The sequence below is a fragment of the Eptatretus burgeri genome, chromosome 3 (assembly GCF_056783735.1).
Source record: "Eptatretus burgeri isolate ZD-2024b chromosome 3, Ebu_testis_v1, whole genome shotgun sequence".
NCBI lineage: Eukaryota > Metazoa > Chordata > Myxini > Myxiniformes > Myxinidae > Eptatretus > Eptatretus burgeri.
The window spans coordinates 113,190,326-113,217,685 of record NC_140963.1 but is presented as its reverse complement, the minus strand read 5'-3'; the positions used below and the strand labels follow the sequence as shown (position 1 = coordinate 113,217,685).

General features: G+C 40.7%; 1 protein-coding gene across 2 annotated transcripts in view; it reads left to right on the top strand.

The window, feature by feature from the left end:
• Positions 1-25,193, top strand: part of PRMT3 (protein arginine methyltransferase 3) — a 146,397-nt gene extending 121,204 nt beyond the window's left edge. Inside the window, exons 16-18 of one of the 2 annotated variants that reach the window (XR_015056501.1) lie at positions 18,148-18,262; positions 19,655-19,777; positions 24,543-25,193. Coding sequence is in view for 1 of the 2 variants with exons in the window: in XM_085875163.1 (XP_085731289.1) it covers positions 19,655-19,764 (110 nt within the window). In the remaining variant the exon portion in view is untranslated. The remainder of the gene's footprint in view (positions 1-18,147; positions 18,263-19,654; positions 19,778-24,542) is intronic. The other variant, XM_085875163.1, reaches the window with a different exon arrangement.
• The last annotated feature ends 2,167 nt before the right edge of the window (positions 25,194-27,360 follow it).

Here is a 27,360-nt window from a genome sequence, read left to right as displayed (position 1 = left end):
GGTTTGTGCTCCATCATCCTGAGTAAGTGGTTTGTGCTCCATCATCCTGAGTAAGTGGTTTGTGCTCCATCATCCTGAGTAAGTGGTTGGTGCTCCATCATCCTGAGCGAGTAAGTCATGCTCCGTCATTCTGAGCAAGTGGTTCATGTTTCTTCATTCATTCTGAGCGAGTTGTTGTGAAATAACACCCGATTTCTGAGCCGTTTGCCATATTAACGTGTTTTTAAAATTACCAGGCCAAATTTTTTTTCCACCGATCACATGCAGCTCTTTATAAAGATTAATGTTTGGAACACATCCCTGAAATGTCTATATAAATGCAATGTTCTTCTTCAGTGAAAGCTACTCAAGGTTTTTGGGTTGTATACAGTATGTACAGTAGTCGGTAAACGCACTGACTCCAACCCACCGATTCCCCAAAATTGCCGATATCGGCCGTGCGTGCGTGCGTGCGTGCGTGCGTGTGTGTGTGTGTGTGTGTGTGGCCGATATCTGCAATTTCTCGGAAATAGGCAGGTTGGAGTCAGTGTGTTTACTGACTCCAGTGCGTACTGTGTACAACGCGAAAACTTGAAGTAGCTTTCACCGAAAAACAGTGTTGCATTTACATAGCCGTTTCAGGGATATGTTCACAAACATTAATCTTCATAAACAGCTACGTGTGATGAGTGGAAAAAAAATTTGCTTTGGTAATTTAGAAAACCCATCAATACTGCAAAGGGCTGGGAAATCGGGTGTTATTCCACAACAACTCGCTCAGAATGAATGACGGAGCACGAAACACTCTCTCAGGATGTCAGAGCCCGAACCACTTACTCAGGGTGACAGAGCACGAACCCCAAACCACTCGCTCGGGACGACGGAGCATGAACCACGAACCACTCCCTCGGGATGATGGAGCATGAACCATGAATCACTCGCTTGGGACGACGGAGCATGAACCACAAACCGCTCGCTCGATACAACGGAGCACAAACCATGAACCACTCACTCGGGACGACGGAGCACGAACCACGAACTACTTGCTCGGGATGACTGAGCACGAGCCACGAACCACTCGCTCGGGATGACGACGCACGAACCACTCGCTCGGGACGATGGAGCATGAACCACGAGCAGCTCGATCGGGACGAGGGAGCACATGCGATTCACTCAGAATGACGTTGCGTGATACCGCAATCGACTATAGGGCACTCGGCACATCGCTTAAGCACTCAAGCAAGCACTTCAATTAAATAGTTGATAAGGAATGGCTGTGCAGGCTGTGGCTGCATACCGTATAGGATCCTTTTAACTTTAAAGCCAGTCTTCATCGTGCATGCAGCGGTTAAAGAAATAAATTGAATTAGTTCAAATAATGACTTTATTCACAAAAAAGTTGCTGTTTAATGAAGAACAAGCCTGGAGACATCAAAAAGTTTAATCACCTGTGAAATAAACATTGCAGATGATCCACCATGTTGCCTCCTCATTTGTGCATGCGTCACATGGTATATCGTTCGAGTTCCGGGCAAACGTTATAACTTCATTTTTAAACGTCTGTTTTTCACCAGATTTGCTTTGATACCCTGAAGAGCACCTCGCGATACCTCTGAAAATATAGACACAGATCAGGCAGATGCTATGGATAGGCAGTTTCTCCAGGGGACGGCGCGAGGTCAAGTAGTGAATGCATTGTCATATAGCTCAATGAAGCTGGTTAATTTTGGCACATTCTTAAATCTTTTGTTCACTCAATATAATTTTCCAAACAGTATAAAAAGACAAGTTTACTGCTTTGGAAATGTCACATTTTTCTGTGTTTGTACAGAGAAGGAGGGAACATAGCCTTGCTTGCTTAAAGTAAATAGGTACATCGGCTTTGTTATAAGATTTCAATTATCAGATTTCACGCCAGATTTCGACACTTATTTAGTCCGAACGATATCTGATCCTCAAAACTGAAACAATATTTTGATGGTATACTTTAATTAGTCCGTGAGAGTAGATCGTGGAAAATCGTATCATATAATGCATGAAATAGCTCCAAGCTCGTTCATGCTTCATTGTTAAGAAATTGTTGCAGCCTGTTGCAAGTTCAGGCATGGTTGAACAGGCAAAAAAACATGGCGGCTTCAGACCACAGCAAGTTCCCTCGGATACGCCTTCAGATCCCATAGAGAGCGGTGACCAAGGATGCGCCTGATGAAGGATATAATTAAATAAGGCCACTAAGTATCCTCAAAATGGGTGTTTTAATGAACCCAAACACCCAATTTTCAGTCATGCACTTCCTTGGAGTTTTTTTAGTTTGCTTGCAAAGTTTTAGGCTGCTGGGTTTCATTTGTTTGGAGTTATTGAGGAGAAATACACACACTGACACACACACACACACACACACACACACACACACACACACACACACACACACACACACACACACACACACTGCCATTTATTGGTGTAGATTGAGCTTCAGTGTGTCTGTCCAGTCCATAACACTTTTACCATTTGAATCTTTTGTCATGAAATCTTCTACAAACCTTAATAATAAGAACATGGAGAGAACACATGAATAAAATGTACTTTTTAATTATTTTTTGCTGTTGTTTTTGCCAAGTTTAGTTTGCGTACAAAGTGGACATGAATGGGCTTTGCCTTTGGGAATCTTTCTAGTTGTGATATTAGTTTGATGGCTCTATTTGTTTTATACTTATGGGGCTCCCCTGTGACGAGAACCTTGTTGTGATATTTCGTTTGGTGGCTTGATTTTTATTTTTGCGGTGTTTAGCAAGATGCCGTACATTATAGCTACGAACCTTTGGAGAGGATGTTTACAGACTTGCAGTATGTTTTTTATTCCCCGCCGCGTGGCGGAAGGGGGATATTGTTGTCACCCGGGTTGTCCGTCCGTCCGTCTGGGCATCAACATTTATAGCTGTGAGTGCGATAACTCATAAACTGTTCGCCATATCGATTTGAAATTTGGATTACACATGTTCCACCTGAAAAGGAAGAACCCTATTGATTTTGGGCGTGGCCGGATCCAAGATGGCCGACTGGGGCGGCCATCTTGAAAAAAATGTTTTTTGTAATAAATGGAAAACCGCTTATCTGATTTCAATTATTTTTGGTTACTACGTTCCTCACTCTTGGGAACTTTTTCGAGATGATGACCAAATGGTCTCTTGTTTCCAATTCACCTCATTATCTGGAATATGTATGACCTTTTTCATTCAATGGTGGGGGATTCCCCATCTCTGATGGTATATTTCATTTTGGCAGGCTGTTGCTGCCCATTAAACTGACCAATTTCTCCATGTTGGTTGTACCACTTTTCGAGCATTCCCCTCTTTTTGCTTCCACACGGTTATAACTACAAGGCCCTCTTCCTCTGATTATAACCCAAGCAAGAGAGCTGTTTTTGCCTGACATTGGGAGGGAGAGGGAAAATCGGGGACAAGGGGACCGAGAGGGCAGTGATGTAATCACGCACGTTCCATTTATGCAGCATTGACTCGTTTGTAGTTTTCAGCATTCTTTCTCTTCAACTCGGAGTGAGAATATAGGGTTTGCGATTACTTTCCCACCAGACTCGATGGCATAATAGAGCATCGATTATGGAGGATGTGAAAGGGTGCATATCAGAATGAAGAAGATTCTATGTACGATACTGATTGATGCTGCATTCTATGGTGACCAAAAAGGCTCCATCTCTGTCACCTTATAATACTGTCAAAGGGTGATGTAGAAGACTGCTTCAGTAGCACAAACTTCCAGATTTTATTTTTTTTAAACGATTTTAAAAATCATTCTTTAATTAAAATTGAAGTATAAACTTGACCAGTGCATGGGCTCGCATGTTCTATGAACTCTCTAGTTTTTAATATTATTCTATAAGTGTGACTGTATGTTGTGGGGTTCCGCCCCCTCCCCACCTAATAATATACCATTTGTGATCCATCTAAGGTACTGAACTTTGAAGACTTAAACCACACTTGCAGAATGACATTCTATTGATGTCGTTTCTCTCCTTGCACACCATTTTTAACCTTTTTTGGTTGTATATTTTCTTTAAGCCTGGTGTTGGCTTAACGGTTAAGGTGGCTGGCTTAATATCTTAGGGTGTTGAGTTTGAGCCCCTGTTATTCCATTGAAATAACACCAGGTGGGTTTACTCAGCCTATCACCCCTTCCGAGGTTGGCTAAATGAGTACCAGCTTACTCCGGTAATAAGCTATTCAAGTATCCTGGACTGTACTCCTTAGTCAAATAAACCTACCTCGGCAGCCTTATGCACCTCATGGCATGAAAGAAATGTTTTATTTATCATTTATATTTTTCTTTAATTCCTCATCACACTTTTTCTCTATTGCTTTGGGACTTTTCCTCCTTAAGGCTTTGTGTGTCATGGTTCATTAACTGGGGCGGCTCCCTCATGCCATTGTTACCCAGAATCTGAAAATGCTCCTCCCCCTTTTTTTTCCTTCAAATTGGACAATTCTTGTCTGGTTGTATCCAATGCACGTCAGCAAAGTTTCTTCTTGACTGCTTTCCATTGCTTCCAAAAGTGTGTAAAGGGAATATTCAACCTGCAATGACGACTTTTGAGGTGGACATTGTTTCTGGATGTGCATTTCATCCTCTTTTTTTACCAAATGCTTTTGTTAAATAAAAATGCTCAACATTTATTAATCCGTTTTCACAAAAATATGAATATTGCAGAGAGGGTCGTTTTTTAACCACCAACTTATCCATTTATTTATCCTTCATTCTTAGATTCCACAACCCCCCCCCACACTCATTTGTATATTTCATTAAAATCTATGTTCATGAATCGTATAAATGGCTCTCGTATAATACAAATTATTAACTACAAATGCATGCTTTCATATGTGTATCACTACAGTGATCAAATGTGAATTTTTCTTGAGTCAAATGAACTTTGTTGATATAAAATTGTTTCATTAAACCAAGTTGGGTTGCTTCATAGTTGTAGTTGTCTTTTTTAATTTTGTGAAAGTGGAGGTGTGCTATTGTTTAGGATATTGGGATATATGCAAATTAAATAGAGATCTAGTTGAGAAATCGTGCATCAGGTTTTTGGCATTCATGTGCTTTCTGTCTTGTAGGTGAAATACTTTAAAGGTGGGCAGCAGGGTCTGATATTGGGGGGAGGTGATGCATAGGGAGTAAGAGAAAAGAGAGAGGGAGAAGGGAAAGACTGCAAAGAAGAGAGAAAGGGGGGGGCTGGGGGAGACATGGGAGCTCACGAGCAGTCGCGCTGCGCTTGTCGCTGACAGTCCAATTTCACGGAACAGTGGCTTTGTAATGTACCACACCACACCCCAGCGCTCTGTAAAAGGGACACTCTATGCCCACGTTAACACTTCTGCTCTGTGCCGTTAGCATAGGGAGGTCATCTGCATTGAAAATGGTTTTGGAAACCAGTTCAAATATCTGCGTTGTAAATGAAATGATTTTTTTTATTTTTTGCAGCATATGCTTTTTTTTGTGTGTGTGCAAACTTTCCATTGCTATTGAGAACAGCTTTTTGTCTGATGTAAAGAATATGAAAGTTTCAATCTTTACTTGAATAGTGGTAGTAATTTGCAATCAATATCACCATACTTCTTTCTGACTCGATCATCAGCACTCTCTGGCTCCTCAATATATATCTGAGTGGTCACTACCTACACTCATGGTCACCAAAAAAAATGCAAGTTAATAGTGCATCCATTTCTTTTTGGCTTTTCTCTCTGTTTTGTATTCCTTACTTTGTCTTTCAGCTTTATTTTCTAATTTCAATTTCCTGTTCTGTCTCTTTCCACCTGCTCCCTCTTTTTTGCTGATCACGCTATTTATGCTTCTTTTATCCTTGCTGTCGTGGTGATTCTCACCCTTATGTTGCACTTGTCTTGTATCATCGAGTTTATTTTGTTGATGACAAAATTTCATCCAAACAACCATCCATGATTGGAGTTGTGAACTTTCCTCGATCCACATAACCATTTCATGCAGGCACTTTTGGCCTCTGTCCCTCGGCTGTCTTTCCTTGTTAAGTGTCTATGTAATGTAAACCCCTGGAAAAAATATATCAGAACATCTTTAGTCTTGTACCTAAATATCAATCAGAATACGTTAGCTTGAAACTCGTTTTTAAATTTGAATTTTTTGCTTGACAGATATAATTTGGTGTCATGAATCCAAATTGCATGATGTAGGCAAATTCAAATTGCATGTGGAAGCAGTTGTGTATGTGATGGATTTTAAATCTAAACTTCTTTAAATATCATTAAAAAAAAAAAAAAATTTCCCCCAAGGAAAATACTTTGAATGACCTCTCAACAGAGGATGTTTGATAAATTGCAATTTCCATTTTAAAGAATTTTTTTTTGCTTGTAGTAGTAGGCTTGTGAGTATCGCTCCTTGCCTTCCGGATTGAAAAATCTCCATTCACAATTGGCTTGTGATGTCATACTTGTGGCAAACACAAGGATGAAAAGTTTCTACACTCGCCCATCTTTCTACACCTCTCAAGTTTACCCTTTGAACCCTGAGCTCCTTGGACTTTTGGCTCCCCCACCCTGAGCTCCCTGGAGAAAAATCTGTCCGCTCGGGTGTATGAAGGTTTGAAATGCGGCTGATAAACCGGCCGTGAGGGTTCAAAGGGTAAGCAAGGTTAACTGTAATAGCTTTATTTTTCAGTAAATGCTGTTGGAAGTAGTTTTATTTTGGGTCAGGAAACAAACCGACCACAGGTACATGCACGACTTCTGTTCCACCCTGACTGACCCTGCAAATATATAAGAACAAGCCGGTAGGCGACATGGGTGGTCGCTAGACTAAGGCGAATTTGAAATACTAGTGCGTGCCCGTACGTGCGTGGCCGTACGTGCAAAAAAAAATTCAATCCGCGTGCCAGAAACAACAACCACACAGACCGTTCCTTCACTCTCGCGTGCCCGTACGTGCAAAAAAAAAACAAAAAAACTTGCAAACAACCACACAGGCCATTCCTTCGCTCTCGTAAACAACTGGATTGGGGCATTGTGTTTATCTATAAATGCGCATAAGAAATCCAGAAATTATTAGAATACACTAAGTCATCACTATCTGGAAGTCCGTACGTTGTAACCCATAATGGGGAACATGCTCTAACTTGGCCATAACTTGGGAACCACTTGTCCGATTAATATCAAACCTTGAAAAGGCACATCCACAGGTCCCCAGCAATATACCTGCAAGTTTCAATTATATCGGACCAGTGGTTGTCGAGAAACGGCACACACACACACACACACACACACACACACACACACACACACACACACACACACACACACACACACACACACACACACACACACACACACACACACACACACACACACACACTGCTGGAATTATAGATATATGTAGATAAGAGAACACATCAGATGGCATTTTTGCCGTTCGTTGTTCCATATAGGAACATGACGAGCACCTGTAAAATTCATAATTTGTGTTCGATTCCCTAACCCTACGTTGGGGAATCCCAACGCGATTGTTGGGGTGAAAGCATATAGTAATATAATTGCATACTAGTCATACAGTTTTTAACGGATCGGGCTGAAAATTTTTGACAAAGAGGTTGATTACAGTACGCATAAAAGCGCGGAAGCCGATTTTTGATTTTCGAATTTTTTTTTTTTTTAGGATTTTTTTCAAAAATTTCAAAGTCCCGTTGCTAGGCAACGGTGGCGTCCATAGCAACGGTGCTCAAAAGCATACAACTAGATCCTGGTATGAACCTACCAGTCAAGTTTCATCAAAATTGGTTGACTCCTCTGGCCTCCAGAGCTGTCAATTACATACAAACAAACAGAAAGACCGAAAACCTGAGAAAAGCGGTCGTCAAGCGACCACCCAATAATTATACAAAAGGAACTTCAATGCAGGAGGAGGCCATTCGGCCCACCAAGCTTATGCAATGGTCGCCAACCGAGATTGTGCCCATGCTCGATCCTTTTTCAATGCTGAATATTGAGCTAGGAGGCAGCATGTACCATTTTTCAAGTTTTTGGTGTGACGAGGCCGAGGTTGGGTTAACGATGCACATACATTTAATAAAATTTAAAGATCTATTGTTGTTTGTTTGGGTTGGTGGTATAGTTAGGGCTGGTGGTTTGGTGGGGAGATGGGGTTGGTGGGGTTGGGTTGGTTGATTGGGGGGGGGGGGGTTGGTTAGGGTTGACGTTGTTAGTGGAGTTAGGGTTGTTTGAAGGGGGGAGGGGAGTTGGAGACTATTTTCGACATGCAAAGATATTTAACTGATAACAGTAAGCCAGTAGTAATTGTGATTAACTATTATTCTTTTTAATAACCAAAATTTTTCTTACCATTTTAAAACTTAATTATATTGAGGACCTGCACACTATACCACTCAGCTTCTGTGTTAATTTCCTTTTGCTCATAATTTGTTCGCAAAAATAACGTCACACTGCAATATTTTGAAGTCCGTCTTTTATTGTCCTGAAAAACGATTAACGATTTATAATTCGGAAATAAATGTATGACTCGATGAAATGTGAAAATTTTGGGTGACCAGTCTGTGGGGACGAAGCTTTGAATATGATTGATTCGTGTCTGCTCTTTGAGTCGTGGATGACTGAACACCTCTGCCGAAGAAAGGGAACTCAAGCTTGTGAAAAGATTTAAGTGACACCAATTTTCCAGCCACATAACTACTCTCTGCCTCACTCCTGTTGGCACAGACTGCGAGCAAGGATGAGTGACACTCCAGCCAAGGAGGCAAATCGTTATAATTTGGCCAGGGTATCAACATGTGATGGCCTACTTTTGATTGAAGCATATTGTGGGACACTTTGCTTCCATAATCAAACTCAAAATGAACAACTTTAAAAAAAAATTTTTAAAACGTTCTTCAGATAATACACCATTTTTGGTAGAAGGGAGGATTGGAGTTCTTCCTTTAATTTGAGATGTGGGTGAGACTATTCCATCAGCTTTTCTTCACTCAGACTTGGTTCCTTAAATGAAGGTGACCGTAATTTGTAGCCTTGCATGAACATGTGACTGCTTTCCTATAGCTTCAATTTAATCTTTTATTTAAAGGTTTTGCAATCGCCATCTTTGGACTTAAAATCATTCATCAATCCTTAAGGAGCCACATAAGTTTCAATTTCAAAAGTTACTCTGAACACATTCAATTGTTGGGGATTATGAGAGATGAATAAGTGGCTGGAAGTGTGACATTTTAACTTTTTTTTTAGTTTTGTTTTTTCAAAAAAGTGCCAAATGTTCAGTCAAACAAAAAAAAAAAGAAGCCAAAAACGATATCTAGCACGATATTTCAAAAATGTATTGGGCCCGATATGTTCTCATGGATCAGGCATTACGTGGCAGAGGTATGCGCTCTACCGAGTACCCTTCCAGTTAATTATGTAACACACCAAAATACAAATGCCACACAAAATACACCACACAAAGCTGCACAAACACAAACACCACACAACACACCACACAAAACAAGTTCTGGTGAGGGTCTGCAATCTCTGATTGCTCTTTTTCTTGTTTGGCCTTTGTTTCAAATCACTGTTGCTGTCATCACCAAATGAAAATACATTATACCAATGGGTGATTAATTGGTGTAGTGTATTGCACATGAGGACTGTGACAAATGCAATATGGTGCAACAAAGACCCATGTATTCACTTTGTCCTTCCATATGGAGTGGCAGGCAAATCCCACAATTTTTCTGTGGTCAGCTTCTTCAAAAAGTAGTCTTTTGAGCTTTTTGGCCTCACAATCAGCCATAGCTTGTCCTGGGCAGATCGTGTTTCCAATCAAGCTGCACTTAAAAGTGTCCACGACCTCAGCATTCTCTGCACGTCCAGTCCTTTGTCTGCCTTTTTTCCAATCTCAGTTTTTTTATTTGTGTACAAAATTTAGGCTCATGAAAGAGCAGGCTTGTAAGGTTGCGCAAAGTCTTCATCCGGAGTCTCATGAAATATGACTCCATGCTGTGGACTGGTGGACTGGTGGACTCTTGTCAGGAAGCTGATTCTCAGGGTTTACTTCATGCTTACCTTTCGCAGGGTAACCTTGTCGTCTTGTTTTTTTTTTTTTTTCAAACTGCTCGATGCTTTTCGTCATCCTGCCCTCTCACCTCTTCACACAGCCCCTACCCCTCAAGATTTATACACATTTCAGCATAAGCCATTTCCTTGTTACCTCTCAAGTAAAAACTAAATGCACACCTTCATCCTTTCAGACCCATTTTTTTCGCACCTCTGGAGCCATCTTCCTTCTTCAATGTCTCAGGCTCTTCCTTGCAGTTTCAAGTCTGCTCTCGACAGCCACCTTATGGTTTCTCCACTTCCCACTAGTGAGCTTTACCACACCTATTTAAGACCAATCGCACCCTTCTCCTGCAAATCTTATCCTTGTTCTGTGGTGTATCCTTTGATTCCATCCAGGACCGTTTTCTCTTTGCCACGTTTTCTGATTTTGCCCCCTCTTCCACTGTTTATGAGACTCCACCTGTGTTTAAAAATAAATGGACATGGAATTGAATTCCGGCACGTGTGATGGACCAGATATTACACTCATGTCCCTAGTTTTTGACAAACCTTGTCTTTGTTTCCCTTTCATTTCTCCTTGTCTCTGTGTTTGGGATTTCCATGCTTTATTAATCCGTATACAGCACCTGGCTGTGGGATTGCATTATTTTAGGGGTGCAGTTATGCTATCAATGCAGTCTGCCCCACATACCTTTCCCTCATCCGTAGATTAAACAGGGATGTAGTCGTCGGTGATGTTAAGAGTACACTGTGTCATATTTGCAAAAGGAAACGAGAATGGCACTCGGTCGAGCGCATACCTCCGCCAGGCCGATACTTTGTTTTGTATCACACTGATAGGCCAGGCATCATAATCTATTTGACTGTTGTTTTTGTCAGGCCATAACTTTGTATCACTTGTTATGACATTATCACATCCCCAACCTGTCCACCAAGTTTTGTAAGAATCCGTTTATAACTTTTTGAGATATCATGCTCACAAACAGAACAGGCAAACAGGGGTGAATACATAACCTCTGTCCATCTTAGGTGGCAGAGGTAACTAGGGATGTTTGACTGCCATAATTGAATGCTAAGATATAGGACAATGAGCTCATTGTTCCTTCGAAGGATGCCACTCATTGATGTGACATCCTTCCTGTGAAGCACCTGGCTCATGCTGGACCGATTCGAGGGACTAAAACCCAGACTGCAAACCTGAAATTCAGGTATGCTACCTCTGGGCTATCCTGTCTGCCCATTCCCTTCCAGCTTATATTAAAAGTAACCTAACTTGACTGTTAGTGTAGTTCAAGAGGATGAAAATGTGAATTTTGAAGCCCAATGACATCACCTTACTTGTTGTTTTTTTTTCTCATCTCATGCTTGTGGAAGACCCAGTATATATCACACACAGGACAAAGATATTGGTGGACCTTTTACTTTTACATGAATGACATAGACATAAGACAGTGGATAAATACAAACAGTTAATGAGATTTCAACCGAGCTTCCAAGCATCACGAGACGTCATTTCAAATCCACTGAACAAACTGACCCAATTGCTCATGCGAGTCACCATTTTCGCCCCTCCATGTTTCCACCCTGTCATTTGTTTTTTAAACTCGCACCATGGTGTTTATTCATCCTTGGTGCTCAGAAATATTAATTTTGCATGAGAGGAGGGCGAGAATACAATGAGCTTATCAGAGTCAATTTGAGCTTCTCAGACCTGTCGGTTTAATGATAGAATTGATAATGCTGCCCTCATTCACACCAGAAGGAGTTGGCATTTTTCACTGTTTCGTATCCACGCAAGCGTATGACACTGATTAATGTGTGGGGGAATTGATGCTCCTCATCACCTTCAAATTACCATCCATGACTGCCCATCCGGCATTCTCAAATTGGCCTTTTGTTGATGAAATGTTGACAAAACTGCTGATGCAGTGGTTACAGCCAGAAATGAAGCAGTGAAAGGAACACCTGATGTTGACGATTCAAAAATAAATTATAACTTCAGGATATTTCAGACTCACTTGGTCGCAGTGGTCTCACTATGATGATTATAGCCTTTGCCAACTATGCATTTACCGTAGTGAGAAGTCTTATTGATGTGTCCAAGTGAAGTATGATGGAAACCCACAGCTTTCACCTCCGTTGGCTTTAAGGTGCTTCCTCGTCTATTTGAGCAGCTGGTTATTTCCTTCTTCTATTTTTGGTGGAGTAGATCTTGAAACTGTCTAACAACTCCAAACAGATACAAAAATGGAGAAAAACAATAATGGATATTGACTCTGGATTGGATTTGTACTCTTTGATGGTCTCAAATATTTATTGTGTTCATCCGAGATTAACTGGATTCCCTTGCAATGAAATTGAGATGCTAGCAGGGTTTGTCAAACCACGGTGATGGAAATTGCTTTTTTGATGCCTGGGGTCCTTTATTTAAAGTACGGTGATGGGAGTTCAATCCTCTTATTAATTTGCAGTTTGGTCACTGGCTTTGACACCAATGCAATTTTTTTATTTATGATGGAACGTAACCATCAAAAAGCTACATATATCGAACAAGCAGTTTCAAATGGAGCACCACGCTGCTATTAGAGCATTTATGTTGCATCAGATGTGGCAATAAATGGGAATCGTTGCTCCCAGCTTGCCAGCTCGATGACAGAAAACTCCATTTGCATTTTTGCCGTCTCCATCCATACCCGGTTTGGAAATACCGCGTGAGCACGGGCAACTTGCTTGTACAAATGTAATTGCATTACAGTCTACAGACAAAAATACAGTGCAACGACATATCTTTCTACTTATAGTATTTCTTTTATAATGCCTGAGCTGTTTTATTTAAATAAATAAAGCTTGTGGTGCTGTGACCTAGTTCCCCAATCCCCCTCCCACCTTCATTCAACTTCAATGTCATTAAGAGTTATCTGAGACAAAATCTGACCTCCAATTGACGAGAAACGCCTGTTTAAGGATTTTACCCACGGACGTGATGACCTAATTATTAGCCGCCTGCTTCACTGCTGGTTATTACCACATCAAGCAGTAAATCCAAGGGGTTTGTGCAAATAAACTTGGAAAATATCACATTAACAACAAATTGGCCTCATCTTGGAACTGCATGCTGTTTTCATTACCCGGGAAGTCAGAACGATGCTGTTTTGTTTCTGGATTTGTCTTGCTTTTAAAATGAGAAAATACAACTCCTCCACTGAGATTTTGATTGATTGTTCTTAAATCTGATGACAGCTTCTGTAGTTGTGAAATATAGATCACTGGAATGCCCCCCCCCTCCCTAATTTTTTTTTTTATATCACCTTTTTATATTGTAAGGAATTGTAACTTAAAAAAAAATATATCCATCTTTGAAACGAAGCATTTTTGTTCTCGACCATCTCCTTTCAAAATGATTTCTGCCTCATCTTACGTTGACGTCTCATGAATTTTAAAACCACTCCGAGACGTTTCATGCAAAATTCGGGAAATTTGTTGGAAAATAATAGTTTTTAAAATTTTTCATTTATTTATGTGATCAGTTTGATATTGCATAATGGGAAGCCATTTTGATACCGCATCAAGACGAGGAATCTTTCCCCTCTGCAGAGCTTCTCACAGGCAAAGCAAATATGTTTAATTCTCTAATCAGTTCCAAATGACTGGCTGTGCTTATCTGTTAGTTTCAGCCTCTTTATCTATGGTTTGGGCCTCACAGCTGTAGGGACTCATCTCTCATACATTGACAGTTTCCCCTTTGCTCTTAAAATGTTTGCTGTTATCTCAGCGGCAATTCCATAAAATTGTTGAATTTTTATTCCCTTTATATGCTTGCGACGTGTGCTGATTCGCCTGAGAATTTACATTTACAATGGAGCTTGGTATCGGTGACCAAAAGCATGAGAATATTTCGCCATCGTCTCTTAATTTTATGGGTTCCATGCTCAACCGAATGCTGTTCGATTACAGTCTTTACTAAAATTACTGCAAAAATATTTTAAGTAAAACTTTGCAAACACACACACACACCCTGACTTGGCTCAATTTAGAAGTTTAAGTGGATTTTTAATGAATTTTGACTGTCGTGTGTAATTTTGCAGTATTAATTTTCTTTTGAAGCAATACTCGATTTTCCAATAGCAATGCATGTGATTGCAGTGGAGCCAACAGCAAGTAACAAAATGGAAAACTAGTCATTGCGAAGGCTTGAATTGGTGGACATGTTAAATAATGGATTTTATCAACTGAAATCTGAAAAGTAAGTTAACCACTGTGGGAGGCAACGTGTGGCTGACGTTTCAAGCCTTCGCTTTTCGCCGCAGCAAAATGGGGCTAACACTTAATGTCAGCCACACCTCGCCATGCACTGTGGTGAACATGCTCTTACCGGCTTTGATACAATCCATTGTTTAGCAATACTGCATACTTTATTACCTCTGCCACAAAACGTGGATGGAGGATTTGTTTTCTTTCACCCCTGTTTTGTTACCTCCTGTCACAGAAGGTGGATGGAGGTTATATTTTTTCCCCCTTTGTTTGGGTCTATCTGTCTGTCTGTCTGTCTCTGTCTGTTTGGTTGTGAGCAGAATATCTCAAGAAGTTATGGACGACTTCAGACAAAATTTTGTAGACAGGTTGGGTGTGTGACGTGAAGGTGTGTTGGGGGAAAAAAAAGGCAGACAAGGCAAATTGATTCGATTTTGCTGAAGATCCGGATACGAGAATTTTTTAAAGTGAGATATGAGGCCAAAACCGGTGAATAACGTGATATCTCAAAACGTTGTGGATGGATTATGACAAAACTCGGTGTATGAGGTGGTTAAGTGACGAGAACAAGCCTATTAGATTTTGGTTAAGGTCCTGATGCAGATCCTGCCTATCAGTGGGATACAAAATGTAAACTGTTCAGCTTGGCAGATGTATGCCTTCTATCGAGTGCCGTTGTAGTTTATTTTGGAGTTAATCTTAAAGTTTTGTGATAATACCACATACTTTTGATCATCACTGCAAAACTAAGGCATACTGCTTCAAACACACATTGATCATCATGAACAAAACAAATAAATAAATAAACAAGAAAAAGAACAATCAGAGATTGCAGACCCTCACGAGGACTTGTTTTGTGTGGTGTGGTTATGTGTGGTGTTTGTGTACTGGTTTGTTATGTAATTAATAATAGACATAACTGGAGCTGCCACTTCATAACTGCTGGCAGTGATGACCGGGTACCAAGGTGTCCCGCTTTGATGCAACCTCACTTTGATCGGACACCTGACCCTGACCCATGATGTTTATTATTATTCAATTGAATTCAGAATGGGATTAAAATAAATTCAATTCAAATCAAATGGAAGAACAAAATAGATAGAGTCCTGCATTGGAGTCATCAGAAGGAACCCAAACAAACAAACAGTGAAGATGAAGTTATTAGGAGGAACCTGGACAGGATTTTGGTTTCAGCTGCTACTCCTCTACCCTCAAACCCATCCAAGCACAGCCAAGTGAGCCTTATTCCAAAAAAATTAATCAAATAGAACCCAGATTCAAAAAATTAAATAATTCTGGCTGCCAGACCATGCGTTTGATGAGGTTGAAATTTAAAACATATATTCCACACCACGACTAGATCATAATTGTGATGTTTCATGTCGATCGATGAAGTCGTTCAAGAGAAAGGATTTTAAAAAGATTTTCGTTCAATCAATCATGGCTGACAGACCATGGGACTTATCAATTATTTGTGAATAACCAAGTATCCCCAAGGCTTGGGGAACATTTGTGTGAAGTTTCACCTTGATCTGTTCAGCCATTTCAGAGAAGATGATTTTTGAAGGTTTAAAAACAAAACAAAAAAAAAACAATATGGCTGCCAAATCACGTGACCAATGCTGTCATCATTTTTTTTTTCTGTGGACCAATTTATCCCTAGATGACCCTCAAAAAAATTTCATACTGATCGGATGTAGCATCCTATATATGCAATTATGATGTCATAACAAAGGCACCTATGACGTCATTAAAAAAAATCACACTTATTTCCCATGAGGAGTACTTGCCACGTGCCAAGTTTCAATTTTTTCCTTGGTGTGGTTTCAGAGATACAGTGTTCCAAGGATTTTGCATTTTTCCAACATAGCTGCCACACCACTTGAACGATGACGTCATAATTATGATGGAAACATTCTGCATGAGTCGGCACACCGATTGTGACAATTTGGGGTCAATCGGTAAGCAGTTGCAGAGAAAATTAGCATGGACAGACGTACTTACGGACATGCGGATGGACGGACAACCCAAAATCATAATGCCACCTGCGAGTTCGTCAACAGAGGCATAAAAAGTTATATTTTCTGTCTGTCTGTTCATTGATAGAATCGGCCCCACCGGTAGTAATCCCATCATATTGCATACCATTGGAATCGGCCCCACCGGTAGTAACCCCATCATATTTCGTACCGTTGGAATCGTCTTGGCAGATTGTGATGCAAGAAAACCTTTTAAAAAACTATAGGGTAGAGGGGTTCAGGGTGCGGGGAAGACCACAATTCTCTCTCTGTAAATGTCTATCGTGTCGCAACACCCGGTGGTCGGCAGTATTACAAATCATCATCTTGTATCTAAACTCTAAATTCCTTCCGCACAAGGTGCAGGTACCTCTGCAAGTCATTTATAGGATAGTATTTTGTTGTTAAACATATTGAACTGCATCTTGCAATGGGCATTTACCTTTTTTATTTCTTTTATGTTTTTTTTTTTTATATCTCATGGCAGCACTCTTAACAGCCACCAATTTCAATCTGAGACCGAGTTTGCATTTTATTCTAGGCTGTGATTGAAGTGGCTTTCATGCATAACTGTTTAAAAATAGGAAATGAGATTCTGCTTTAGTACAAAAACAAACTTTAGATTAAAAGGGAAGAAACATCTCCCACTCCCTGCCCCATGGTCCTCTCCTTGAAGGTTGAAAACGCAGAAAGGTCACTTTTTTTTTTCGAGAGCTTCCTTTATAACTTGGGCAATTTCGGGTAACTCGTAATTTAAGTAACTCGATGAGCATAGCAGTGAGCTTCTCTGGCAGAGAACAGGAGATGATGAGCGGAGGAAATAGCGCAAAGGAAAGGGTAGGGGAGGGAATGAGGCCGGTGTGATTTATGCAGTGTATTGCTGCGGAGAGATAAGGTGAGGCTTGGAGCTGAATTCAATTAAGCGTTCGTAACACGATGCATGGAGACAATGAGAGGGAGAGAGAGAGAGGAGAGGGAGAAGAGAGAGAAGAAAGACCAAGCCATCTCTCTTCCTCACCAATTCTCTCGACTATTTAACCCCTTCACATGAGATATTTCACAACATAAAAGGAAATGCTCTGTGTTACAAAACGAACTGCTGTAATTACAAAGCTATAAAGTGATTCTGTTGTCCTTCCTGAGACCTACATGATTATATTTTTAAAAATTTGATTGTTTGGGGTTGGTGGGGGGGGGAGTTTATTTATGTCTGTCCTAAGTTGAAGAAACATTTACAGTCCACAGATGACTAACATTTTCTTGCAGTTAGCAAATACTGGGGATTGCAGGATAGCCGAGAGCCCTAGATGTATGCTTGCTCACCACTGAGATCTCTCTCGGCTGGGTTTGAATATTGACCTGGCTATAAACTGTCATCCTGGTGTTTCGCATTCAGGGCGCGACAACGATGTGCGCATTGGCCATCAGAGGTACGTTAAGCCGGAGGGCCCGTCGGCCAGAACTAGTCATTGATACAAGTTAGAGATCCCACAGTGTCTTCCGTGAAGAGTCAGCGAGTTATCGCCAACACCCCCAAACAAATTACAAATTATTGCCGCCTTCAGTCAAACGTTGGGTTTGGCCAGTCAGTTCATGAAAGACATCAGCCAAATAATGTTCCCTGGTCGACTCTACAAAACGGTGGGAATAATTGGGGCCATTAAAGAATTAGGAGACTTGCCGTTTGAAGTTATTACATACTAGTGGGGTATGCTTACACATTGTAATCAATAACGAACCGTGCGTGCTTCCCCATTGTCTCGGGTCACTCACCTGCATTAATTTTTTTCATTTATTTATATTTTCATTTACAGACACTTTCCAATAGCTCTGTGATATTTCCTGGTGTATCGGCTTCGGTGTCCATCGGCACACAAAATTTCAGCTTTCTACTGTATGTCACCCAGAAGATACCAAACATTTATACCAGTCAGTCATTGAGTGGTTAGAATGAGCTTAATATGTTCAATTAGCTGGGACTGTATAACATACGAACATATTTACATATGCAAGCACATATACTTGACACATTTTGCAGGACACAAGTCACAATATTTGGAGGGTAAGTTTATATGTGTACCTTCACAAAAATTATTTCCATGAATGTGGTTCTAACTTGACCTGCACTTGATAAAATACAATCTGTTACGGTTTTGTTAAACGCGACACGTAATCGTGGGTTTCCTGCTTTAATGAATGCAGTGTGCTGAAAATAAAAATGGTGGCGAGGGACATGACAAATTGTACGGCGAACAATTGAAATCTACGGTCAACGAAAACATCAACATTGTTGAGATTTGCAGAAGATGAGCTACACAGTATGATTATGATTGCCTGTCAATGATGTCCTTATTAGAAAGCACCTTGAGGGTAATATGTTTTCAACAAATGATTCAATCGAAAATGGCCTGCAACTGGCTACGTACATGTCTTGAAGAATTCTACACCAAAAGCATATGAAAGCTTCTACTTTTGAGAGGACAAGCATGTATCCAAAGTTAGAGAATACCTTGAAAAACAATGCGAGTGCAGTTTTGTAATTACTCTGCTCACATGAAGCGAAAAGCGGGGTTAAACAAGAGGTTGTCTGTCTCTGGCTGTCCGTCCGTCCGTCCGTTTGCCTACAAACATAAGTTTATGATCGAGAAACAACTTTATATTTCAATTTAATGTTATATTTTGAATATGAATCAGAAAACGAACCTGTAGTTTAACGGTACTTTGGCTCTGAACTCGACCCAATCGCTCATGCGCAGAGAGGAGGGAGTTACTTTTGTAGTCTGTCTGTCTGCCTGCCTGGCAGTTAAACGAAGTCGAAAATCATTCCAAACAGGAAACTCACCGTTCTTAGGGACTTCGTAAAGGACACAAACAAGTGGCACGAATAACTAATGTAAGTGTTAAATAAGGTGGTGTAAAAGATGCTGCATCAACAGCAGTAAACTTAGGAATCTTTTTTTTATACAACCTTTAAAATCATTATTTTATTTCAATTGAATTATATACTTGAACACTGCACTGGGTAAGGTGTTCCATGAACCCTCTAGTTCATTCATTTTCATTCAAATAACATTTATTTTCTACAAAACAATATGAAATCCAATTTCCAATTGTTTGCATTGAATGGACGATGTCGTGGCAGAAAGCACAAAGCTTGTGACGGGAACGCTATTATACACTACATACTTCCAAGCTTGTAGTTACGAGTATAAATAATATTCCATCTCAAATCTGAAGCATGTGTAATCTACTTTTCATTTTTTTTTCTTTGGATTTGGTGCCTCATTTTCAGTGATTTAATTGCCTGTTGTTTGTGTCCAGGTGAAGAGATATGTGGGAGTCTCGCGTGCTGCAAACAGGCCCAAGACCCTCGTGCCCTTGCTGTGACCATTACACTTGGCAGCAAGCAGCAGACATTCCTCTTGCAGTGACTGAAGGTTTCATGTAAGATGGGCATCGAGTCGACACGTTAAAATAAAATGTGGTTTTTACTCCTAAAATGTGATACATAACTTGAAAACCGATTTATGAATCTTATAACTCGTTTCATCTCTTTTTTTCTCTCACTAGTACACCCACTCCCTCCGGGAGTGGCAGGAAGGGTCATGTTATTATCCTCTCTGGGGTATAGAGATTACATTAGATCGAGGCTCGGGCCTCAAGAACATTGGGTTTCCTCCCTTTCACTGTCGTGTAAAACAGCAGCAGAGACTGTTTAAAAAGGTAATCATACGTGTTTGTGGTTTATAATTATTATATTTTTACTTCTGGTAGGTTTTCCCCACCAAATGCCACGATAAGCTATTTGTGCACGTGAACATGGCATTTGTCCAAGGAGGAAAAACCTCTTGGGGAGAGGGGATATTATTAGGGTACCAAGCCTTTCAGGCTGGGTAACCTATTGTTTTTCTTCTGTTTATTTATTTTTTAGCTCACTTGGAACATAGTTCTGGGGAGCTTATGTCGTCCGTCCGTTCATCTCCAAATTCTTTCAACTACTTCTCTGAAACTACAGACACGATTTCGATGAAACTTTACCACAAACGTTCATCACCATGTGTGTACCCAAGTTTGTTCATGGCATTAAAAAAATCGGGCCCGAAGGGGGTCTTACAGGAGATGCCCCCCAAAATGAATATTTGCATTCTTCTCATAAACTACTGGTACACATGCAATTGTGATGAAACTTGACCACAACCTTCATCACCCGTGACGTACCAAAGTTTGTTCATGGCATGAGAAGAAATTGGGGTTTGAGGGGGTCTATGGATGGAGTTTATGGGGGGCTGGGGTTGATACCCCCACCAAGGAGATATTTGCTTTCTTCTCAGAAACGACACACAATTCCGATGAAACTTGACTCCAACCTTCATCACCCATGGTGTACTGAAGTTTGTTTATGACATTCGAAAAATCTGGCTGAAAAGGAGTGTAAGGGGGGTTGCCCCCCCCCAACCCCCAAAATATGTATTTGCTTTCTTTTCTGAAACCACACACACAATTTCAATAAAACTTGACCACAACCTTTATCACCCGTGATGTACCAAGGTTTGTTCATAGCATTAAAAAAAAAATCCATAGGTATTTACTTTCTTCTCCATGATATATTTTGTGGGTCAAACATGCCTCCCAGTTCCTTGGTTATCTTATCCAGCCACTACCATGTGAGCGCCCAGGGGTATTGCCCCCATGTTTATTATTATTCTGCCAGCAATTTTCGGGTTTTTTGGCTTCAAAATTCATTTTCTCGACAACCGTTCGTCCGATTGACATGAACTTTTCATCGCAGTCTGTCTTTTTGTAGAATTTTAAAGGGATAATTATGTCATAGTTCATGTGGTACGTTCGTCATCTTTGAAAAACTGAAAAACTTTGGACGTCTTCTTCTCTGGAACTGCTCGCTGGAAAAAATTGAAACTTGGCTCATTGTCAAGATCTCCACAAGGGGTATAAGTGGTGTTAACCGTGAAGTCATCGGTAAAGTGGGATCCCGGTGAAAAATCGACACGTAGAACTTTAAAAATTGGTTTCTCCGAAAAGGCTGAATTTGAGACAAAACCTCACAGGTCTGACCGACTATCTATGGCGAACAAAAAGTTCCTTACCTTTTTTGACATAGGTCAATGGTTTGGCAGCCATATTGAATTTACCCTAAAACCTCCAAAAATCTTCTTCTCCAGAACGGCGAGACAGATCAAGGGGAAACTTTGCACACGTTCCCCAAGACTCGGGGATACAAGTTTGTGAATGAATAATTGATAGGTCACATGGTTTGGCAGCCATATTGGATTGAAGAAAAATATTAAATAATGTTTCCTATGGAATCATTTATCCTGTAGAAGCAAAACTTTGCAAGTATCATCTAAAGGCATTTCTGTATATAGGGTAAAAATTATGATGTCACATGTTGCGTGTTTTAGCGGCCAGCTTGGACAGAAAAACGCACCTTATCCAATTAATATGAAACTTCACAAGCATGATCCCCCACCCAATTAGGGGCAGAATATAAAGTTATGATGGCATCGTGGTTCGTCGTTCGTCAGCCATATTGGATTGAAAATTAAAAATTTTAAAAACCTTCTCCAAAACGCTGAACAAATTGAGGCAAAACTTTACAAACGTGTTCCCCAAGCCATGGGTGTACTAGTTTGTTTATGAATAATTGATCGGTCACATGGTTTGGTGGCTGTATTGGATCGAAGGAAAATATTAAATAATGTTTCCTCTGGAACTGCTTTATTAATCAAAGTGAAACTTCAGAATTATGATCTCGTAAAGAAAGGGAAACTTATGTTTTAAATTTCAACCTGATCGGCCACATGGTTTGGCAGCCATATTGGATTGAAATAAAATATTAAATAATGTTTTCTCTGTAACCGCTGCATCAATTAATGTGAACCTTCACATTTTGGATCTAGTAGACGTGGGGAATGTATGTTTTAAATTTCAGCCCGATTGGCCACATTGTCTGGCAGCTATAATTATTTAATTGTTTGAATCTGAGAACTTTTTGAAGTTTTTTTTTTTGAATAAGGCTCACTTGGCTGCACCTGTATGGGTTTAAGGGTAGAGGAGTAGCAATTCAATTGACACCGACGATGGCCCCAGGAAAAAGGGTCAACTTTTTCCATAAATAGATTGAATGTGGCCTGTTACCTTTCTTGCTTTGCGTCAACATTTCTTGCTTTGTGTTCAGGTTATTTAAACACCAATTCAATTGATGCCGACTGTGTATTCAGGAAAAAGGGCTAACTGCATACGTAATAAATAGATAGAATGTGGCGTGTTACTCGGTCCAGAACTCATCAATCCCACATTGTAGAGAGATGTGTGGGCTTTGTCTTACTCGGGGGAGTTCCGGTTTACCTTGTGGCACCATGATACGAACATTTATTACTTCGTGTTCAGGTTATTAAAATACCAATTCAATTTCTACCGACTACAGTATGTCCCCAGAAAAAAGGGCTAACTGCGTACGTAATATATAGATTGAACACTTCGTGTTACTTGGTCCCTAACTTGTCAATCCCATGTTGTATCAAAGCAGGGTTTTATCAAAGACAGACGCCTTGGTACCCCGTCATCACTGCCAGCAGTTTGAAAGTGGCATTTCTAGTTAGTATTAATATTGTTTTGTAATAACATTAATCATATGCTATTATCATGAGTGTTGTTATGACTTTTGTTTTTACAAGCGGCCTTGGAAAAACGCCATGATAAGTTATCTATACACCATAACACAGATTTTGCCCAAGGCGGAAGACCCCTTTGGGGAGGGGGGCTAATTAAGTCACTACAACCTTCATTGTGTGACCCTTAGTCCTCCTGTCAAGTTTGGTTGAGATTGGATAAATAATGACCGAATGTATCACAGTCACAAAGACAGACAGACAGACAGACAGAAAGACACCAAATTGCATATTTTAAGATGTGATGATGATGGGAACCATACAGTGTACTGTACTGTGCGTACCACTTAATTTTCCCTGTTTGTAAAGGGTCAGGCAGACATTTTAAGTCCCTCGAGTTTTGTTCAAGATCAAAATGAATTGTGTGAAATGCAAAATGAAATGCTTTTCTGTGCATCCACATCTGTGAATTTCTACAGAGCTATGTCTTGGATGGGAATTTGCATAAATTAGGTGGAACAATGATATTGGGAGACGAGTGCACTTCCACATGAATTCCAAGGACATAGGCTGGCAGTGAACAAACGGACTACGATGGACAAATCGGCACAGGCCGTGATTTTAACTTGTGACCCCAGCACAGTGATTCAAGTGTCCAGATGGGAACACCAATCAATCCATTGAAGAGATATTTTGTAAATAAGCTATAAGACATGGTTGTCATATTTGTATAAAACAAAAATTATGAATTACTTAACAACATGTTCTCCCAGGCCTTTTATTTTCAAAGAACAAAATTTGAGTTGGCTTTTTTTTTCCCCCCATTCACATCTGAGTGCATAGGCCAGAATGGTGGCATATGCAGGCTTCAAATCCCCTATACAGTGCTGCTGTGATTTGTCTGCTGATTTGTAATGTCCTTGTAATTCTTGTAGAAAATGTACATATTCGGTTTGGGCTGTTAAGGTTGATGCATCCAGAGATGCGCCCATGACTTGGCAGAATCAGGTTGAATCCCCTGGTTTATTGTTAATTTGTGAGAATTAATGCTTGAAATAGATCGAATTTGAAGGATAGCCGAGAGGTAAGCACACAAGACTCTGAGCTGTTTCGTCTGGGTTTGGATTGAGACCCCGCTATAAAATGTCATCCTGGTGTTTGGCATGCATGGCGAGGCATCGATGTGTGTGCCATCCCTCAGACGGACGTTTAACTGGGTGTCCTATGTGACGACCTTAGTTGGTGGAAGTTAATGATCCCACGGCGTCTTTCATGCAGAGTAGGCGAGTTATCGCCGGAACCCTGGCCAAATTCCAGTTCTAACCTACAGGTGGCACTGCATCAGTAGCACAGCCAAGCTCCTATTAGCTATGATGCAACCAGCAACCACAGGCTGCATGCGAAATGAATCGATGCTTTTGAATATCTGCTCCATAAAACCTTTTCGTCAAAAAATGTAACGTCACATGGTGAAGCAATGTGTGCGGTGGTTCGAATTTGAACTGGACGATACATAAAAGGTTATTGCGTTGGTCACCATTCCCCACAATCATGTGATTACTGCTTTAATGTACCTGCAGAAAATCAAGATTGCTGCGAGTGGGACAACTAGGATGAGACAGAGAATGATGAAATTTCTCGTCAACGAAACGTCAATCCTGTTGAGATTTACAAGGGTTGGTTGCACAGTTTGGTGATCATTGCCTGTTAAGGACTTGGAGCACCTTGAAAGCAAGGCAATTTTTTGGTAAATGAGGCTGTTTATTGTCCTGCACTGACTACTTACCTGTCTTAAAGAATTTCAAGCTGAAGGAGTAAGGCTTCCACCAAGGAGGGGCAAACACATCCGAAGCAGGAGAATACCTCGAGCTCTCGTTTTTGTAATGTAGTGTTCATAAAATTTAGTTGCAAGTACAAATTTGAAGCACTGTGCTATATGAGCTTAAACTCTTGCTCTGTGCATCCAGTAACTCCGAGAATCGATTAATATGAAGAGGAACTTAAAGAGTAAAGTGTCACATTTTATAGTCGGCAAAAGTTATTGTGCAACGACGCAGTCACCTTCAAATCCCATGCAAATAACGTGATTGATTATCTTAAAAAACACTTTATCAATTGTAATCATGATAACATGTCATGTCTCCTGATGTGATCAATACTTGAGCAGCCATTCCAAAGCTCCGGCCATAAATCTTTTTCTTTTCGAATAAATGGTCGTACTAGGTTGTAAATATTGAGTGTCTTGTTTATTTTGCTCGGATATTGTGATAGCACCGAGTTTCAAGGTCGCCATATCGGGTTATCCATGTCTAAGTTATTAACTAATGTTTGTTGCAACCATTCCAACATCTTCATGTTCTGCTTGATCATCCAGAGATCACAGATGTTCATGTCGTTTACTACTTTGTCCGATGGGTCACGGTCCGGTTTGGGTCATGATCATCGGCAAGCCTGAGTCCCTGCTGAGTGAAAAATGTTCACGAATCACATTCTAAAATGGTTATTTGTTTCAAATCTCTAATAACTGCTTTTTAAAAATTTCCCACAGAAAGAATTCAATTATTTTAATTGCTGTAGTACAGTTATGTTATATGGGCTGACAGGATGGCCGAGAGGTATGTACACTTGCTTCTAGGCCATCTTGCCTGGGTTTGAATCCCGACCCAGCTGTAAACTGTCATCTCGGTGTTTCACAGACAAGTTGGTTCGTCAATGTGTGTGTCAGTTCCTCGAATGGACGTTGAACTGTGTGGCCCATCTGCTGGAATTCGTTGGTGGATGTTATAGAACCCACGTTATCCTTCGTGAAGAGGAGGCAAGCTCTCGCCGGCACCATGAACAAATTACAAATTCCTGCCCAAATTTCCTTTAATCGAATGGCAGGCGTTCTCAGCAGGTTCATGAAAGACTTGGCCTAAACTTTCCCAGACTCATCCTGTAAGAAGATGGGAATAATTATGACTGTTAACTAAGCAATCACAGCAAAGCAATGGCATATAAAACAGGCATTTTGAAATACTAGTGCGGGCCCGTACGTGCGTGCCCGTACGTGCAAAATATATATATATATAAAGAATTGTGACGTCAATCGTGATGTCATAGCACCGTGTACTGTCATTGGTTTGGTAAATAAATGGCCATAACTTGGGAACCACTTGTCCAATTATTATCAAACCTTGAAAAGGCACATCCACAGGGTCTCATCAATATACCTGGCAAGTTTCAATTAGATCGGACCAGTGGTTGTCGAGAAACAGCGGTCGCAGACAGACACACAGACACACACACACACACACACACACACACACACACATACACACAGACACACACACACACACACACAGACACGAGATTGCTGCAATTATAGATAGACTAGTACGTGCCCGTAAAAAAAGTAATAATAATAAATATTCAAACCGCGAGCAAGAAACAACAACCACACAGGTCGTTTCTTCGCTCTCACGTGCCCGTACGTGCGTGGCACGGAAGTTCGCATATTATTCGCAGTTACGATTATTCGCAATTTAGATTTAATGCCCAAATATTCAATTAGCGCCAACGTAGTTTGCCTTTTCGCAATGTCATCGCAAGGAAAAACAAAAAGAGAAGAGAAGAGAGAAAGAAAAAAAAAATTACTTCCTGGTTCGGAGCACACCAGCTCACTCTGATGTTACCGAAATTTATGCACCGTCTAATATGAAAACGATCATAACTTGGGGCATTGTGTTTATCTATAAATGCGCATAAGAAATCGAGAAATTATTAGAATACATGAAGTCATCACTCTCTGGAAGTCCGTACGTTGTAACCCGTAATGGGGAACGTGGCTGAGGTTCTCTTCCCCCATCGGCCACGTCCACGCAACAACGTGTCTTGTCATTGGTTTGGTAAATAAATGGCCATAACTTGGGAAGCACTTGTCCGATTAATATCAAACCTTGAAAAGGCACATCCTCAGGTCCCCAGCAATATACCTGGCAAGTTTCAATTAGATCGGACCAGCGGTTGTCGGCAAACAGCGGTCACAGACACACACAGACACACACACACACACGCACACACACAGACATTGCTGGAATTATACATAGATAATGCTAAGAAATTCACCTTCACCCATTTTCAGTAATTTACATTATATTTCTGAAGCATAAAATTGGAGATATTGTTGTGGGGCCGGGTTTCGGTGGCGAGCACGACCGCTAGAGGGAGCAGTCGAGTCGGCTCCACCGAACACACCGGAATTTAAGTCGTGACCCCCGGATAAGTCCGAAGGTACGGGTCCCTTACAGGACCATGAATCGCCAATAATTCGACCGCGTGGAGTAGGGTTAATTGCCAACTTCAATAAACTTAAGTATCCACGTGGCAAAGCTTACCGGGGAATTCACACCCTCGACA